Source organism: Scleropages formosus, chromosome 9 (genome assembly GCF_900964775.1).
Source record: "Scleropages formosus chromosome 9, fSclFor1.1, whole genome shotgun sequence".
Taxonomy (NCBI): Eukaryota; Metazoa; Chordata; class Actinopteri; order Osteoglossiformes; family Osteoglossidae; genus Scleropages; species Scleropages formosus.
In genome coordinates this window covers 25126201-25144551 of record NC_041814.1, presented here as the reverse complement: position 1 = coordinate 25144551, position 18351 = coordinate 25126201, and the positions used below count along the sequence as shown (strand labels likewise).

The 18351-nt window shown below is 41.7% G+C and overlaps 1 protein-coding gene across 1 annotated transcript; it reads left to right on the top strand.

The window, feature by feature from the left end:
- Positions 1 to 3963: 3963 nt before the first annotated feature.
- On the top strand, positions 3964 to 18018 carry ythdf3 (YTH N6-methyladenosine RNA binding protein F3). Its single transcript, XM_018744321.2, has 5 exons — positions 3964 to 4357; positions 4926 to 4950; positions 7150 to 7229; positions 7645 to 9306; positions 16362 to 18018. Exons 1-5 carry the CDS (start codon positions 4334 to 4336, stop codon positions 16383 to 16385), a joined length of 1815 nt encoding a protein of 604 aa, XP_018599837.2. The 5' UTR covers positions 3964 to 4333; the 3' UTR covers positions 16386 to 18018.
- Positions 18019 to 18351: the final 333 nt, after the last annotated feature.

Sequence of the window (18351 nt, the reverse complement as noted above, 5' to 3'; positions counted from 1 at the left end):
GTGGGGAAAAACGTCACGTAAGAACTTTGAACGCTTCCAGGGGGGGGATCGGGGGGATAGGGAGCATGGGGAGGGGCGGCATGGAGACACGCGATCCTATTGGTTAGAATCCTCATTACGTCAGTATAGCACGGATACCTGATTGGCTTCAAGGAGAGCTGTCCAGTTCAATAACGGGACGAATTAAACCAGGTTCTTGTTCATTAATAGTTTTAACAGTTTTCTTCGCTGGTCGGAATTTAGTTTTAAGGCACTAGTTAAGTCAGTCACTAAAAAATTCAAAAAAAAAAAAAAAAAACAAACAAAGAAACAAAATGCGAGTTGATTAACTAAGTTGCGCACCACTGACTTTCCACCGTTTCAACCTGAGAGGGAAAAAAATCTTCAGAGAGTAAGTCAAACCCGTTCCATCACTGTTTTCTACCTACAGAAAAAAAAAAATTAAAAGAATAAAAGAAGATTCATATTAACAAATATTCATTATGCTTAACTTCACGCTTTTAACACCCGAATTAATCACGTGCGTTTCCCTGTCCATAAATAAACGGTAATAATGTGCTGCTGGGCCCTGCTGCACTAGTCTATTGATGCCTTAGTGCTGCAGTCTTCTGAAAAGCCGCATCTGACAAACACTGGATCGATCGATCGATCAATCAATCAATCAATCAGTCAATCAAAGGTTTATTTATCACATGCACAACAATATAGCATACAGCAGTGGTTGCTGGCAAATGTCTTTTCATTTATCTGTGCTGATGATTGAGCAAATACCTACTCCTTCTTCACAGGTTAATGATCAATGTGTGAAGAGAGGCTTTTGAGAGACAAGACGAAGTCCAATTAGCTTGAGTTCCAGTGAAATTAATATTTCATATACAGCTGAATTATTGGAAGGTGGCTTAAAATGAGATGTGAGTGTGGCTTGCATTTGGAACTGGATATGATTTTGTATAGGGGACACTTGGTACTGTTGTGGTTAGACCTGCTGCTTTTGGACCCGGCGGTCACAGGTTTGAATCCCATTTCCAGCTGCAGTGTCCTTGAGCAAGCTTCTTGCTCCAGTAAAATTACCCAACTGTATAAATGGGTAAATAATTGTTGGTATATTGACATTAGAAGTTGCTTTGCAGAAAAGCATCAGCTAAATAAACAAATGTAATCAAGAATTCGTACTGCTATAAACATCTTTAAATCCAAGTTTAACACATAGTGTTGTGTTTCAGAGTTGCTTCCAGATGACACATTTCTTTGATCCTTTTCTCTTATTCTCATTTGCTTTGCTATTTTGTCTTTTGTACATGCCATCCTTATAATTACTGTGTCAATCTTAATTGTAATTATTTATTTTTTTTAATATATCTTTCTGTAAATACCTTGGAGTTGCTTTGGAGAAAAGTGTCAGCTAAATGAATAAAAACGGAAGCGACAGGACATATGAAATGCTTTTCTGATATTGTTGCTTCTTCTCTTTTCTTCTTCTGTATAGGTAATAGAGGTTTTGAAAAGACACATGGACAAAATGGGCCCAGGAAAAGGCACATACAGACATGGAGCAGTGCAGGAGACATTCCTCTGCGGTCACAAGACTGTAGAAGATGTTTCTTTTGCCGTGGTGTTGCTGTGTATGTTTCTTGCATTCCTAATAAACTTCCCAAACTCCACCCAGAAAAAACACAATATTTAAAAGCATAGAATGTCCTTTCAAAGGTGCATTAGGACTCAGTGTTGTAATATGTACAGTTTCCCAAACATTTGTCTTCTATAGTGGCAAAAATGAATTCCTTTCTTAGAAGAATAGTCCAGGCCTGCAGAAGGTCTTTGCAATGACAAGATCATGGGCGGTTTGTCTTATGCCAAGGTGCTACAATCCTGATCCTTCTCTTACAAGGTGAGAAGGACCATAAGGATTGCCAGTGTTGAGCATCTGGAGTCATCGGTGCTCCATCCACTATTAGAATAGTTAGTCTTACACTGGGCTGTGAACGAGCCCCCTGGTAGGCCCTCTCCTGCATACGCTCTGAGCCTCCTGTCCTCAGGCACCCTTTCTTATTGACAAATACAGCTTCCCATCTCCCTGACAGATGATCTTCTCTCTTCCTGAGTGTCCTTCCTGTGTTTCCCCTCCAAGACAGAGCACCTGCTGTCCGACAGCTAGCGGTCTGTAATACACAGACTCACACACACAGATGCACAGCAAACATGTACTCTTGTTTGGGTTTTTGTAGGTGCGACACATTTATGCGGAAATGTCGAATGAACAGTTTTCAGAGTGGAAACACAGAAGTCCTGGTGGAATTAGAAAGAAACAAGGAGTTCGAAGCTCATGGGCTGAGTAATAACAGCTGCTGGACAGCTAATAACATTTTTTTCTGGTTTTTCACATTTATCTGGGTGAGATCCTCTGGCTGGGCAGTGCTGACTGGTCAGTTTGTTAAATTTGAATTTGTCTCCATCTACTGTGAACTATCTTACATTGCAGTAAATACAGGACTGCACATTTTCCCTCTGCATGTCAGGATTTCTGATATTTATAAAAATAATGTAATAATTCAGAAATGTACACATATTTTTCATCCATTTTTGCATTCTGTAGTAAGAAACCACTAAATGTTGTATTTTAACAGGAAAACTTTGCCCATATTCCTAAGGAAGGAAAAAATTACTTAAAAGAGTAAATGTCAAAATCTGAAAGTGAAATTTGAGTTTCGTCGTAAGAGTCATGTTTATTTTCAGGAATTTGTCTTCTTTTGCCTTCAGTGTTACCCTATATGTTTTGATGGATATCAATGACAGTATTTAGATCAGCAGTGATTGAATATGAATAAATGAATTTGTATATGATGCGGCTTGTTGCAAAAATACTCTTCTGTTTACAAACATCTACCTGCCTCAATTATTCCTCCTTTCTATAGCTGTTCACAAGGCAATTTAAAAATACACATTGTGCTGCATGCTAGATGCAGTTAAAAGCACACACTAAAGACACTTTGAAGAGCCCACTACCTCCTGGGTGGTGATGGCACTGATTCTTTTTATTATACTGATGACGAGTATTGAAAAAAAAATGTGAACAAGGCACAGAAAAGCTTACTGTCCACATGAATGCCTGTCTTTCAAAACCTACAGTGCATATATTTTAAATGAAAGGTACTTAGAATATTTTTGTGTTACATGCAGCTGCCTGACGCTGTTTGATTATGTCACATGTTACTTTAACTGCCTTATATTTTCATCATGAGGGCGGATGGATAGACTCTGACACAAAAAGCTTTCTGCATATTCTGTGCGATTTTCTCACTTCAGACATTTTTAATTAAAGAGAAGTGTGCGATTTAAAGATTTAATTTATAAGATTATAATTTACATAGATATGTATGATTATAATGTATCTATTTGTGTAGCTGATCCTAATTTGAATATCAGCCTAATCCTCCAACTTCTACATTAAAAACATAATAATCTCCCGTTCAACATGAACCTAAACAGATTAAATAATTAAACTTGATCATTTTTTTTTGTTGTTTGTTAAGTGTTCATTTCATTTGTACAGGCAATTTATACAGCATAATTCATATTATTTATACAGTTAACTCAGACAGTATAAATATACGTTAATTTAAGATCTTAATGATGTAGTTCACCCCTCCATTGCTTGGGTGCTGTGATTCCTGGATGGGCTCCGGACCGCCACGACCCTGAAGTAACGCGAAACGAATATAGTTCCTTCATACTTTTTATTTAAACGCCTCGTTTATGCTGTTTATTTACAAATTTGATGTAATCAAATTCATTTACAGAGTTCCTTTCTACAGTTTACTTATACATTAAATTTATACAGTTAATTTACACTCCCATGAGTGCAGCACGTACTGTATCTTTAACGTGTACGTCGAGCACGAGCCACGACGCAGCACCCCGCGTCACGGGCGGAAGGTCACGGCGTCGCGCAGCGGAAGTGGCAGCGCGAGCCCGTCCGCCATTGTGGAAACGGGTCGGAGTCACAGTGTTTTAGCGAGACCCCCCCCTCCTCCCCCTTGAGGAAACACTTTTCCAGAGAGCGCGAGGGCGACCAAGCAGCAGGGAGAAAAACGGCAGAGCGGCGAGCCGTGCAGTTGATAAGCGTGTCGGTCCGAGGAGGAAACTGATACTTTTTTTTTTTGTCTTCTGGGGAAAAAAGGAGGAAGAAAAAATCCCGTCGTAGTGAGACTGAATAAGCCGAGTCGGAGTGTGAGGGGAAGAAGCAGCGGAGAGAGAGCAGAGCGCGAGGGACACGGACTGAGGACCGAGAGAGGAGAGCGAGCCCGCGGACCGTTAGGAACTCGTCAGCCGGACGATGTCTGCCACCACTGTCGATCAGGTCAGAGCGCGGGCCCGTGCCGTGGTGCGCGCTCGCTAGCCGCTTAGCCTGGCTGATGATCATCATGGTGCTAGGCCGAGCCTCGCGCGGCAACCAACCCGGCCCTCCGTGCCCTCCGCGGCCGGATTCGAGTGCCCACGGGGCGGCCGGCCAGGCCCCCCAGCGCGGTGCCAGCGACTGTTGGGTCGCACGTAATTAAACATGCCATGGATATCATCATGGAGATTCTCTGAAATGCCGATTGAAAACGAACGTGTTCCTTATTGATCCGGCGGAGGTCCAGCGTGTGGTGGGGCCGAGCGCTTCCCGGAACTCGCATCATCATGGGTCTGCTGTGTCTGTGTGTGGGGCCACAATTTTGATCAACAGCTCATGATTTCGTTTTAAAAAGGCACAGCATGTAATTAAACAAAAAAATAAAAAATAAAGCTGACGAGTATTTCCCAAACATTAGATTAGAGCATCTGGTGTGTTGTCATGTGACATGGTCATCCCGATGACTTCTGATGATTCTCTCTCTTCTCTCCCCTCCCCCATGTCCCTCCATCCACATGTCCTCTGACACCAGAGACCCAAAGGACAAGGAAACAAAGGTGAGTCACCCTGTGTCCGGCATGGAGACGCTTCCCCGGCACTCTGATCGCTGGTCCTTGTCTCCCAGTTCTTGAGTTGTGGCTCATGGCAGCGGGCCATGGCTCCATAATTCTGCATATCACATTTATTTATATAGCTGACACCTCTGTCCAAGGCCAATTACCATGTTAGATTTGTACACTAAGCTATTTGCCATTATTTACTAATTTAAAATGCTGCGTAAGCTTTGCTGTATGAGTTCAGGGTGAGCAAATGGATCAAGCGGTTCTGCAGCAGGAGCAGCAATTTGAACCCGGCTCTGAGGACTGCAGGATGACTCCTGTAACCACAGGACCATCTGCTGCCCCTGTATTTGCACAGTATTGCCCCTTATGATGATTATTTCGCTTTATTCAAGTTGAGAGGACTTCACCACAATGGATTTGTAACTGAAGTTTAGGTTGGCTCTTCTGTATTTCTTTGCAGCTCTCTATAAAAACAAAAAATTGGAATCATATCTTAAATGAGATGACATTATAAATTAAAATGTTACACTCAGTACCATTTTCAGTGACTAGTCATTAAATATTATAGGTTGTTACACATGTGTATGTTATCTGTTGGCGAGGAAAGTGTATTTTTTTAAATTGGATTGCTTTATATTATGACCCCAGGAAATTTGAAAGTATCGGAGTCCCATTGTGCAGCCTTCTAGAATGACTATAAGTGATAGCATGTAATTAGTCATTGTCATAGCAATTATTAAATATAAAATTCTTAACTGACTTCTTTATGTAGTTTTTAACACACAAATTGTAATAGGTGAGGTGATGTTAAATTTTCGAAGAGTCGCAGTATTATGAAAGTAGTTAGACACTGTCTCCTTGAATTTTCTTATAAACTGTAATTTTCTTCTCTAGATTGAAATGGGCCTCTTGTCACAGATTAGCTACAATGTCAGATCTGTGTTGAATCATTACTGTAAAGGAAATGTTTTTAAACTTGTTTGTGCAGGTTCCGCTTCCTGGTATTCTCTTATTTTTTGTCATTTTTGTGTGTTAATATTGCTAGCAGTCTAAATTTATAATGAAAGTATACATATTCAGGAAAGATCTATGTGGTGTGTCTTGGAAAACAAGTTGAAGACAGTGTTGTCTAGTGAGTGTTTGTGATGTATACAGTAAAACTGTCACCTGAACCCCAGAGCAACAGCATAGCTGTCAACAGTCTTCTGAAATTCAACTTTGTACGGTTGCGGGAACTGATGCATAAACAATACTTTGGCCTTGACTGTAGAATTTATCAAAAATAAAAGCTATGGCAAAATACAAGTTAAATCAAGGGCATGCAAGCAGTCTGTTGCATTTTTGTCTATGATATTGTATCCTTGTTAATGTGTTTGTTCATTCAGAATAGTCTTTTAATGAACTTTAACAGGTTCAAATAGCTATTAATATCTAATGTTTATAACTGCTGGTCTTTTTCAGTTTTTTAATTAGACTGCTAAATGAAATTTCAATATTTATTGAGACAGCAAACAGATCCAAAGTTCACCTCTCAAAAACAGCTGATTTTAAATGACTTTGATGTTTTTATTATTTATTTCCTTGTGCAATATTTCTGTGCAGAGCCAGTTATGTGGCAAATTGTCAAGCGATCCTAGTTCAGGTTCCTTTTTCAGGGACCTTCAGTTTGCACGTTCAGCTCCTTATCCATTACACTGCCTGCTGGTTCAGTGGGCTCAGTGCAGTAATTCAGAGTTCAAATGAGGGAATGTGTGAATCTAAAGTGCCTGAAGTGTGTGATTGCAATGCGTTGCATGGTTGGTCCATACAGGGCGTACTCTGCTTCGTACTCTGTCTCCAAGATCAGTGCAACCCTATGTTGCACAAGCTGTTATCTGAAACAAAGGGATGAACAAAACACAAAGCTCCTAAGAATACATGCCATGGTAAAACAGAGTAGAGTTTTGGTCTTTAAATTACTTATTACTGATACGCTACGATGTACAAATAACTATGTTTTGAATTTTAATTACCAGTATACCTGTTTCAAGTAACCTAAGGGCTGCAAAAAAAGCCTGAAAGTTAAATGAGGGCAAGGCTTACTGCTTCTGTTTATCTGAATTTTAATAATGTATTTGATACTGATTTCTAGCTTTTCTTTTCATTTACTTCTAATTTTCTGTGCCAACTTGTTCTCCTTTGCTTTTGTTTCAGTTCAGAACGGTTCAATGCATCAGAAGGATGCTGTAAACGATGATGATTTTGAGCCTTATCTAAGCAGCCAGACAAATCAGGTGAGCTGATTGGATGTTTCTATGTACATGTTTATTCTTCTGTTATGTTTCTTTTGCATGTTTCTAATTATATTGTACACTGTAGTGCATGTGGGTGTGCTTTTTCCCCTAATGGCAAACTGTTAGTTTCAATTTTCAGTTGAAAGAATCATTACTAGGGAATTTTTATCGTGCTTCAGTTTGACCCAGTAATTTAAGGAAGCATAATATGCATCACAGTGCCTTTGTTAATCCCATTTCTAATGATTTAACATTAGTGTTTGGTGCTACGGCTTCCATTGTTGCTATAAATAGAGTTCTAAAATGCAGTTGACAAATTCCTGCTCTTCAGCAAGAGCTAATTTCTTCAGCATTAAGACAATTTAAAAGGGATTGTTGTTGAGTCAGTGACACACAGATTTCCCCTCCCCTGCAGAGTAACAGCTACCCACCAATGTCGGACCCCTACATGCCTGGTTACTATGCTCCATCCATTGGATTCCCGTACTCATTGGGTGAAGCAGCCTGGTCCACTGGGGGTGACCCCCCAATACCATACCTAACCACCTATGGACAGATGAGTAATGGTGAGCACCATTTCATCGCAGACGGTGTGTTTGGCCAGCCAGGGGCGCTGGGCAACACCCCGCCCTTTCTCAGCCAACATGGCTTCAACTTCTTCCCCGGCAATGCGGACTTCTCCACCTGGGGTACAAGCGGCTCGCAAGGCCAGTCCACGCAGAGCTCTGCCTACAGCAGCAGCTACGGCTATGCTCCCAGCTCCCTGGGGCGGGCCATCGCTGACGGCCAGGCGGGCTTCGGCAGCGACACGACGCTTAGCAAAGTTCCGGGACTCAGCAGCCTTGAACAGGGCATGGCCGGCCTCAAGCTCGGTTCTGACATGGCGGCAGCAACAAAAACGGTGGGCTCGCCACTGGGGGGTGCGGCTGGCATGAACAGCATGGCTGCCAGCAGCATGCCTCCTGTCAGCTCCTCTGCCCCCAAACCCACCTCATGGGCTGCCATTGCCCGGAAGCCTGCCAAGCCCCAGCCCAAGCTGAAACCCAAGGCCAACATGAGTGTGGGTGTAACTGGTGCTGCTGTGCCCCCGCCCCCCATCAAACACAACATGAACATTGGCACCTGGGATGACAAGGGGTCTATCGCGAAGCCACCCTTGGCACAGCACATGCTTCCCCCCCAGCCTCTGGTGCAGCAGCAACTCTTGGCTCAAGCCCCGCCCCTGATGCCAAGCCCCTTGCCTCCGCAGCCGCCGCACCAACAAATGCAGCTGCAGTCTGCCCAGCCTCCTCCACAGCTCCCTCCAGGCCCTGCCCACCCTCATCAGCAGCACCCTGCCCAGCCTGGTCCACCGCAGCCCCTCCCTCCTCCCCAGCAACAGCAACCTGTGCCCCCCCAAAACCGGTGGGTGGCGCCTCGTAACAGGGGTGCCAGCTTCAACCAGGGTGGTGGGGCAGAGAATTTTGGCTTGGGGACGGGTGTTCCTGTGGGTGCCCCGCCCTCCTCGGCTGAGGTTCACCCTGTGCTGGAGAAGCTGAAGGCCATCAACAACTACAACCCCAAAGACTTCGACTGGAGCCTGAAAAACGGTCGCGTGTTCATCATCAAGAGCTACTCGGAGGACGACATCCACCGTTCCATCAAGTACTCCATCTGGTGCAGCACGGAGCACGGTAACAAGCGGCTGGACGCAGCCTACCGCTCGCTGGGCTCCAAGGGTCCCCTCTACCTGCTGTTCAGCGTCAACGGGAGTGGCCACTTCTGCGGTGTGGCCGAGATGAAGTCGCCAGTGGACTACAACGCCTACGCAGGCGTGTGGTCGCAGGACAAGTGGAAGGGCAAGTTCGAGGTGAAGTGGGTCTTCGTGAAGGACGTGCCCAACAACCAACTCCGGCACATCCGCCTGGAGAACAATGACAACAAGCCGGTCACCAACTCCCGGGACACTCAAGAGGTGCCCCTAGAAAAGGCAAAGCAAGTGCTTAAAATTATCGCCACTTTCAAGCACACCACCTCAATCTTTGATGACTTTGCACATTACGAGAAGCGCCAGGAAGAGGAGGAAGCCATGCGTCGGGTAAGCGCCTCTCTAATGCAATGCACCTCTTTGACGGCAGGACAAGGATCTCCTGCTGCGCTGAAGGGCACCTCTCCGCCTGCGCCAGCTTGATTGTACACCCCACTGCGCGTTCCAGTGCTTTTAGCGGCCTCTTTGTCAGTCCGGCGCCAGCCGTCGCCCACTTGTGGTCTTTAGATCGTGATCGCTCGCTTGCAATTGCCTTCTTGCAGTAGTGCCTCCGCTGCTATGCCCATCCCTATTGTTGGTAAGCTGCGAAGAATTTAAATGGATGTATGAAAAACTCCAGTAAACTGGGTGCTGAAAGGTAGGTCCTTAAGTGGATTGAAAGCCCAAGTTATGCTGGGAATTTGCTTTTGGTTTGATTTCAAACTAAGTAAAATCTAATTGAACACTCCTTGAAAAAGTTTTATAACAGCACTAGCTCAGTTCAAGGCATACTGCATGACTCTCTTAAGGTTGTTTTTGTTTTGTGTTGGATAAGCTATGAACACGGGTGGCACAGTAGAACTGTTGCCTCACAGCTCCTGGGTTGTGGGTTTCAGTCTGGCACAATCCGTATGGAGTTTGCATGTTCTCCATGTGTTTCTGTGGGATTCCTCCTAGTGTTTTGGTCCCCTCCCCAGTCCAAACATGTATTTCAGGTGGAATGGGGAGATGTGATTGCCTGTATGTGTATGAGATTCTCCTGCCATCCCGTCCAGGGAGTACCCTACATCATACCCTGTGTGTCTCGGGTAAATCCTAACTAAAGCATCCCTGCACAGTACATGCCATTATCAATAATGGATGCATTGATGGATGGATACACTATATATAGATGCTAAAATTTTTAAATGTACTGCCAGCATTTTACCCAATGATCGGACCCTGAATTGCATTGTCTGCTTATCAAGATGAACGGCTTGCAAGGATTGCAGTGAGTTAAAGGTTTTCAACCAAATCTGAGTCACACTACCCCCCTCCTCCCAGTGTTGGTAGCACACCGAATGGCCACACAGTGCAACCTGCTGATTTACCTCTCAGTTACAGGAGATTTTTATTCAGTATGTACTTGCATTGTCAGGTACTTACTACAGTAAAATGTATTGGTCAGTGTTGAGGGATGATCAGTTATGCAGCAGTCAAGTTCAAGCTCTTTTTTTTTCCCTGGTTTTGCCTTTATGCGTCACACTTTGTACATTAAACTCATTTGTTTCACAGGAAGATTTCAGACATGCTGACAGAGAGCCTATATTGTTGGAATGGTCATATTTTTGGCTTTCAAAGAATGTTTCATTTATGTGTAATTACAACATTGACTATGCATTCACATATATTTCACCAGTATCTGTGATTCTGGTGGTCTGAACAGCTCAACGGCCAGGACTTGTGACCAAGAGGTTACAGGTTAAAATCTGTTAAGACACTTCTCTTGTACCCTCGTGCAAAGGTACTTTTCCAGGTTACAAAGCTGCTATCTGGGTTGCTTTGAATACCATGCGTCAGCTGAAAAATTACAAAATAAACTGTCAGATATGAGTGTAAACATAGCCCGGAGCACCTGCACGGTGATGCAAACCAGTCTCCTTTGCTCAGCCTCGCTCATGGCAGAGTGCAAACTTGCACGACTAGGCAGTTCACACACGTCTTTGCCTTTTAGCTCTGTTCTTTGTCTGTCCTGATGGTCATTTCCCTCCTTTAATTTGAACAGTGGCCAGTTTTCCCTCAAATATTTTGCATGTTTGCTACATCTGCCTTTTTTTTTCTTCCCTGGCAGATGTGTTGAAATTTGAGTATCTTTTCAATCACCCTTCATGGCTGTATATTTGGAGCATGTGCAATATTAAGTTAGAACAACCTTTCCTCGGTTTGGGGAAAGTAACTGAGTTGGGTGTAGTTGACACATTTGGTGTGTGTGTGTGTGTGTGTGTGTGTGTGTGTGTGTGTCTGCAAGTTATGGCATCTCTCCAGCGGCATGGGGTCAATCCAGTCCAAACTGTTCTGCAAGTTAAAGCCGATCATTGATGGTCGCTCCCTGAACAAATCTATGAACAGAATCCACTACTGAGTGCCTACCCCAAACACCGATTTTGTCACTGGAAGTACACAATGAAGACATTAAATCATTGAAATATTTTAGCTTTGTCCAGCAGATAGTGTAGTGTTACAGTAGTCACTTTCCGCTCAAAGGATTTGTGTTTGTATCCCTTACTCCTGCTCTAATACTTCTGATTAAATTACCTATCCTGAATTGCTCTAGTACCCTTACCCAGATGTCTAATTGGGTAAATAACTGCATGTAGCTTAACATTGTAAGTTGCTCTGGAGAAAAGCACCAGCTAAATATGTAAATGTAATGTACAAATTACACTGCATAAATTGGTGAATGATGGTAAGTACCCTGTTGTGACTAGGATTGTTACTTAGACGAAAAGTATCAGGTAAACGAATATGTAATAATGTGCAAAACAAGGATGAACAAAGTCACTTTTCGTAAGAAGTTGGCTTCAGTCACCATGTATTTCTGAAAGTACCAAAGACTTAAAATTCTGTGATATGTAAATCATATATCTATGCAGATGAGTCTAAGGAAAACAAATCCTCCATAGTAAACCTTTTTTCATTGCTGTAGTCATCTTTTGATATTGGAGGTTGCAGAGCAGCCTTTTGTAGCGATTTTCTTATCCTCTGTGTCATAGCCAAAACAGTTCGGAGACTTGGTCGGGGGCTTTAGTAGTATTTTATAGCTGAGGTGCCCCCATGTTTATATGTTCTGTCAGCAGTTGAAATGGGTGGTCTGCGTTGTACTGTATGAGGTCTTCAAGTGGCCACATTCTCGAACATCTGACAGAAGCGCTTAAGTCTTCGACCTTGAACTGTGGACGGCTACCTGGCTCCACATCTCCCCCTTTTGTCGGCCTGTCAATACTTCCCCCTTTCTGCTAATTTGCATTTCTTCTGTTATCACTTTGACAGGTCTGTAAAAAGTGTCTGAAATGGTTTTTTTCAGTGTAAATGCAGTTTCCTCTAATAGCTGTGGAAATTTGTAGGTATAGATCCCTGATAAGATTTTTTGTTTGTTTTGATTGTGCATTTTCCCTCATGTTAATATGCCAGTCATGTTTGCACCTGCTTCAGGTAGTGAGAGTAATGAAGTGAAAGGGTGTTGGTACTGTAGTTCTGCATTGTGTCTGTACAGAGAGTGGTGTATAAAGTGTTCTTACTGTTTAATTGCCTTTAGTCAGGCTGAGATGACATTAGGGATGTAATCATTTGTATATGTTTTCATATTTGAAGGTATGTAAATCTCACTTGTGTTCACAGAAACATTCAATTTATTCATTTAGCAGATCCTTTACTCCAGAGCGACATACATCTAAGTGAAAAATACAATGAGTGCATTCCAATAGAAGAGATTTTGCTGCAGACACTTGATTAAAAAGTCACATTCCACCATATTTTTATCTTCTTATTATTCTAAACACTGAATTTTTATGCTTATAGAGTGAGCTTACAGTGTTTTTAACAGCTATTTTCAGGTAAAGTAAGTGTTTAACAAATTTGTATACATCACATTTAAAAGTAGCTTCTCAAACCATTTACTGAAAAATATTGGGTACAATGATAAAAATATAATTCAGATTGACAGTAATTATAAGAACAGTGTCTACAAAAGAAAACAGCAAAGCAAATGAGCGAAAGGGAAAAGGATCAAACAAATGTTATCTCCAGACAACTTTAAAACACAGCACTAGGTGTTAAGCCTGGATTTAAAGGTGCTTAGAGCAGGAGAATTCTTGATACTCTCGGGGAGGAAATTACTCAATTTGAGCATGTGGTAGGAAGACGTCTGATGTTGCATAGAATGCAGGCGAGCGTGAGGGAGATTTAAAAGATGATAAACAAATATGGTAAAGTGGGGAATAGGCTTATAAAAGGTTGGAGAGTACGGAGGTGCCAAATTGTATCAGGCTTTGCAGGTAAGCATAAGGGTGCTGAAGTCAACCTGAAATTTTTCAAGATACCAGTTCAGGGGCACAGATGTGATGTGGTCATTTGCAAAGGACTGGATAATGATTCTGGCTGCTGAATGATGAGCTCAGTAAAGGTTGCATTGCAGTAGTCATTTGTAAACACATCTGTAAACTAGCTTTTCAGCAGCAGAAAACGGTAATATGGGATGCAGTCTGACAATGTTTCGCAGGTGGAAGAAGTTGAGTATTAACAATGCTCTGGGCTTGTGGATGAAGTTGGGTTAGGGTCAAATGCTACCCCCTAGGTTTTTTTTTTTTAAATTGAAATTGAAATTGAAGCAGTGTGCCATCTAAGTATATGGATCCAGCACTCACATTGCGTAAGTGGTGAGGGCTGCCAAGAATCATGACCTCGGACTTGTCGGTGTATTGATGTAGAAAGATGTGGAAAGAGCCATCCAGGATTTAATAACAGAAATGCACCTGGAGAGTGCTGAGACAGCTGCTTTAGTGGCAGGTTTACTATGGATGTAGAATTGAGTATCACTAACATAAAAATGTTAACTGGAGCTGTATGATTTTAGTGTGTGACTGAGTGGGAACATGTACACGAGCAGAGGGCCTAGTATTGTGCCTTGAGGAATACAGTATTTTTAGCCAGGGTGAGAACTGTTTTGTTAATATGGCCAAGATGACAAAAATATGCTTTGAAATGAACCTGCTTAAAACTGTCATTGGATTCTTTAATGGAAATAGGTTTTTGCTTCATGCAGAAGTTAATCTAAGGATAGACTGTCTAGTGTGGAAAATATCCTTCCTCTTAATTTGATCACTGTCAATACTGTTTAATATCTTTGCAGTTTTCACTGAATTATCCTCATTAATGGAAGGCAGAAACTCACTAAGAGTCACCAGTCTCACTGCTCAAAGTCTGACCTCCAGTTCTGAGCTCTGTCAACAAGACTTATTGGACTGTATTGAGCACAGATGGGTTTGCATCGAGTTGACAGGTGTTCACAACAAGTTGTCATGTTCTGAGGTATTCTGGCTAAAAGACAACTGCACTCATAGTGAAACTAAGTTTGATTCTTTCACATGCCACCATTTTTAATGCAAGATTTCTTAGACGTCCTTGCTGTTTTCGTCCGATTCAGATATTGACTGATCGCCAGTTCTGGGGCATTTCCTAGAAATAGCAATTCATGAGGCTTCTTTCAGAGCTGTGAATCTGCATTCTCCCAAAGTGCATACTTTATTTTGAACTCTTTGACCTGGAACCATTACCACACAAACATCCCTGCTCTTTTTTTTTTTTTTTTTTTTGATAGAAATTCCATAGTTAGAAAAGAGAAATATACACTGTGTAGCCACAGATCAGGCATAAGTAATACATGACAAGGCAGCACACTTTTATAGAGCTGGGAGTCCTGGGTATGTTTAGGAGGCTATGGTTAACAGGGTTTCAACATGAAGATACTTAGCCAGAGATGAACTTTCACACTTGTGGATGTGTTTTCATGTTATCAAGCGTTACCCTTTGAGAGATCAGTTTGATTTGTCCTAACATGATGCATTATTCCGAAGAAGAGGTTAAATTGGATTGTAGTGTAAATGTGAGATATTTGCAAGAATAAATCAGGGTTATGTGGCTGTTTTCTGGGAGCTGTGTGTTTTGCTAGTTGTCTCTCAGCAATCAATATATTAAGGTTGTGTTTTTTTTTTTTTTTTGTACAGAAGTTATGTTTGTAGATGTCTTTTCCATTTTGGGACATTTTCCAGTTAGCAGCTCATACACCTGAAAGTCATATTTTCAATCTAAAAGAAATCAGTAATATTAGGAGACAACAAATCATGCAAGTCTTCAGGGGTATGACTGAATGAATTTTGAAGTTGCTGGTGTTTTGAAAATGTCTAATTCTTCTAACTTCATTGATTTCTGTGTTGAACCTGTTGAGGTGGATAAAAATGTCCACATAGTTGCTGCTGTGTAGCAGGTACTTTTTATTTTTTATTTTAACCAAATGAGTTGGCACCTTTGGTGAAATGGATCTCAGAAGATAGCTCAGTACTGTATATGGACTTAAATTTTGACACACACATACAGCCATATAAAACCCCTTTTAAACCTTGTGCTGTTGCCCTGTGCTTGGATGTATTAGTGATCTGAGGGTTTTTAATGTTATATTGGGGTAAGATCTGTACAAGCATGTGGAATTGGATGTATCTTTTCCTGGAGGAGACTCAAGACTAGATTTCTGCAGTTGCCCAGATACCCTTGACCCTTAGGCCACTGGCACATTCACTGCGCTTGAGTGTTGAATCATGTGGTGTTTTTTAAAATAGGACAGCAACAGGGATGATTTACTGTGTCCCAGAGTTTGCGTCCTCCTGTTTGCTCACAAGTGCATGGGGAGGCAGCTGCCCGGGGCTCACGGGCCTCTCAGACCGTTTCTCAGAATACCCTGATACACACCCTGGCCTCCTCTGTGAAGCCTGTTGATAGAAGGGCACATTCGTAGCTGGATATTACACACGGACATTACACTTGATTTGGTTTAATATTATACAGCAGCTCTACTGTTTGCCGTTCATTCACACCCCACATAGAGCAGCACTTACTGCTGTTGATGATAAAACGTTTGTTCTCTCTGGCTGTGGACTGTCACACTTTCCACTTCTAATGCAAAGATGATTCTTCAAGGGATCTTGAAGCTGATACAAATTTTGTTAAAAAAAAAAAAAAAAAAACTTATTCCAGAAACTGTTTACAAAATGCTAACATTTTCCCCAGTTGTGTAACATCTAGCATGCCAAGGAGTAGTGGATAACCAGTTGACCTTGGACCTGCAGAGATGTGTGTTTTACAGCTTTTCACGACCTTAAATTTTTTTCTCCCCTATGCCACCTTGGGGCAGTTTTCCACCACAGTTGTTATTAACTGTTTCATCATTACTAGTGCTACTTGTTGCATGGCCCTTGTTACAAAGGTGTAGTTTTCTGTTACATATTGAGGCTATATAAAAATAAATTGAGCTGAAAGTAAGTCTTTTGTTTGAGTTGTAGCGATTGACCTGACCATGTGTTTCTCTTACTTTGCAGGAGCGGAATAGAAACAAACAGTAACCTTATGGAGATGTCCCTGCTAGAACTGCAACACTAATTATGTAGACCCTTAAACAATTGCGTAACTTGGACGAAGAAGAGGTTCCGAGAATGTTTTCTGCCGTATATGACATCTCAGAACCCTTAACACGACAATGAAGTCTTCTGTATTTTTTTTTTTTTCTTTCTTTTTTGGGTGCATCTGCCCGCGTACTCCTGTCTCACAAAGAAAAGTGAAAATGAACACAGAACTGTATCTTTAAGCACTTTCAGTCCTTCTCAAAGCTTCTACCAATACCCCTTAACTTTCTCTGGACTTTTTTTTGTTATTAACTGACTAACCAGTATAGTTGGTTGTAAAGATTTCACACAAGACTTGTTTGTAGCTTTTTTTTGAATTCCTCCAAATTTTGGAATTTTCAGCTGAGATGAATTAATTTATATATAAAATGATAAATATATATAAATTAATAAGTTCAAACTTGAATCTGTGTTAAGCTGCCAGATTCTCAAATGGAAGTCCTATAATTAGAAGACAGGATATGCGTCTGGCCTGGTCAAACTGAAGCAGGAATAATCATGCGATTTGTGGTAGACTGCCGTTTCACTTGTTTCAACATCTGTTTTGTGTACCAAAAGATGATTATATGCAGCATGGTGGGTGACACCAGTTAATGCACACATTTTGTTTTTACTGTAATAATAATGTTATACAAAAGTGCATTTGTCTAATTTGGAGAAATTTGTTCAGTGCTATCCAGTTATCGAACCATCCTGAACTATGAAGTTAACGTACCTCAGTCTAAACCAGACTTCTTAAGACCTCTGTAACCGTATTATTTACGATAGAACATCCTGCCTCTGGGGGACTCACCCAAAGCAGATAACTATCATGGAAGTGACAATTTTCTCCTCTAGGTGATTCACTAGCTAAATAAACATGATACTTGTTTAGCGATCTCACGTTTTGGGTTTTTACTTCCCGTTGATTTAGTGCCGTTTTCGGCTGTGTGGTTTGTCGATAAATTCATTTGCGTCCCTTGTCTGCATGGAAACTGTTAAAGGGGAAAGATTTTTGGGAACGTTTCGGTAGTGTGTCATGCCTTCCGCCTGATCGGTGCTCTTGAAGCAGCCGCACCTCTGCTCATGCCACAGTGATGCTCATGTTCACTCGTTTGTCTGCTGGTGTAGACCACAAGAATCTACGCGCTGAATGTCTTGTTTAAAACATCTGCTAGTAATATACCATAATTGAGTCCTGTGGCATTTCTTGTTACCTATAAACCACTTCACTGCCCCTGTAGGTTCTACTTTTTTTTTTTTTTTTTTTTTTTTGTGTGAAAGAGTATGGGTATGTACAAACACCATCAACTCCATAAATTCTGAGAACACATTCTAATTCCAAACAGTTCAATTTGCAGCGCACAGCAATCTAGTTATAGCATGAAGGGACAGAGGAAGAGGTCTTGCTGACACCACTTATGTTTTGGTTTCTTTTTTCTTTTGTTTTGTTACAAATGAGGCCATGTTTATATGGGTTACTGAAAAATCAATGCATATTGATGTAATGCTGATGCAATGCTCATTATAGTTTGATGTGATCAAGACTTATCAAAAATAAAAATAATGAAAAGATTTTTGGAAACTTTCTGCAAGGAGCACAAAACTGTCATTCGTATTATTTGAATAGTGGGCTCAGTTCTCTAACGGTGTTGAAGGGCTGTTATTGAGACATGTAGCAGTGATTGTTCTTGCTAGAGCCACTTGCTCTTGTGTGTGTGTCTGTGAAAGAGAAAGTGAAATTTAGAAAAATACTGCCACATACTGTACAGACACCCTTTGACTTGCACAAATAGACCGTTCTTCAACCCCTTACGTAAGTCGTTACGTATGTCACATTTCCCCTCCTCCCCCACCATTCAACATTTTTCCATCTGTTATTTGCACCTTGATGTTTCTGCATTGTTTTCATGCTAGCTGTTCCTTT

Bases quoted from the DNA above. Each gene is read 5' to 3' on its own strand.
- ythdf3 (XM_018744321.2), top strand. From the start codon at position 4,334: ATGTCTGCCACCACTGTCGATCAG. The intron at 4,358-4,925 runs GTCAGAGCGCGG...CTCTGACACCAG, and splicing joins CTGCCACCACTGTCGATCAG to AGACCCAAAGGACAAGGAAA. The intron at 7,230-7,644 runs GTGAGCTGATTG...CCTCCCCTGCAG, and splicing joins TAAGCAGCCAGACAAATCAG to AGTAACAGCTACCCACCAAT.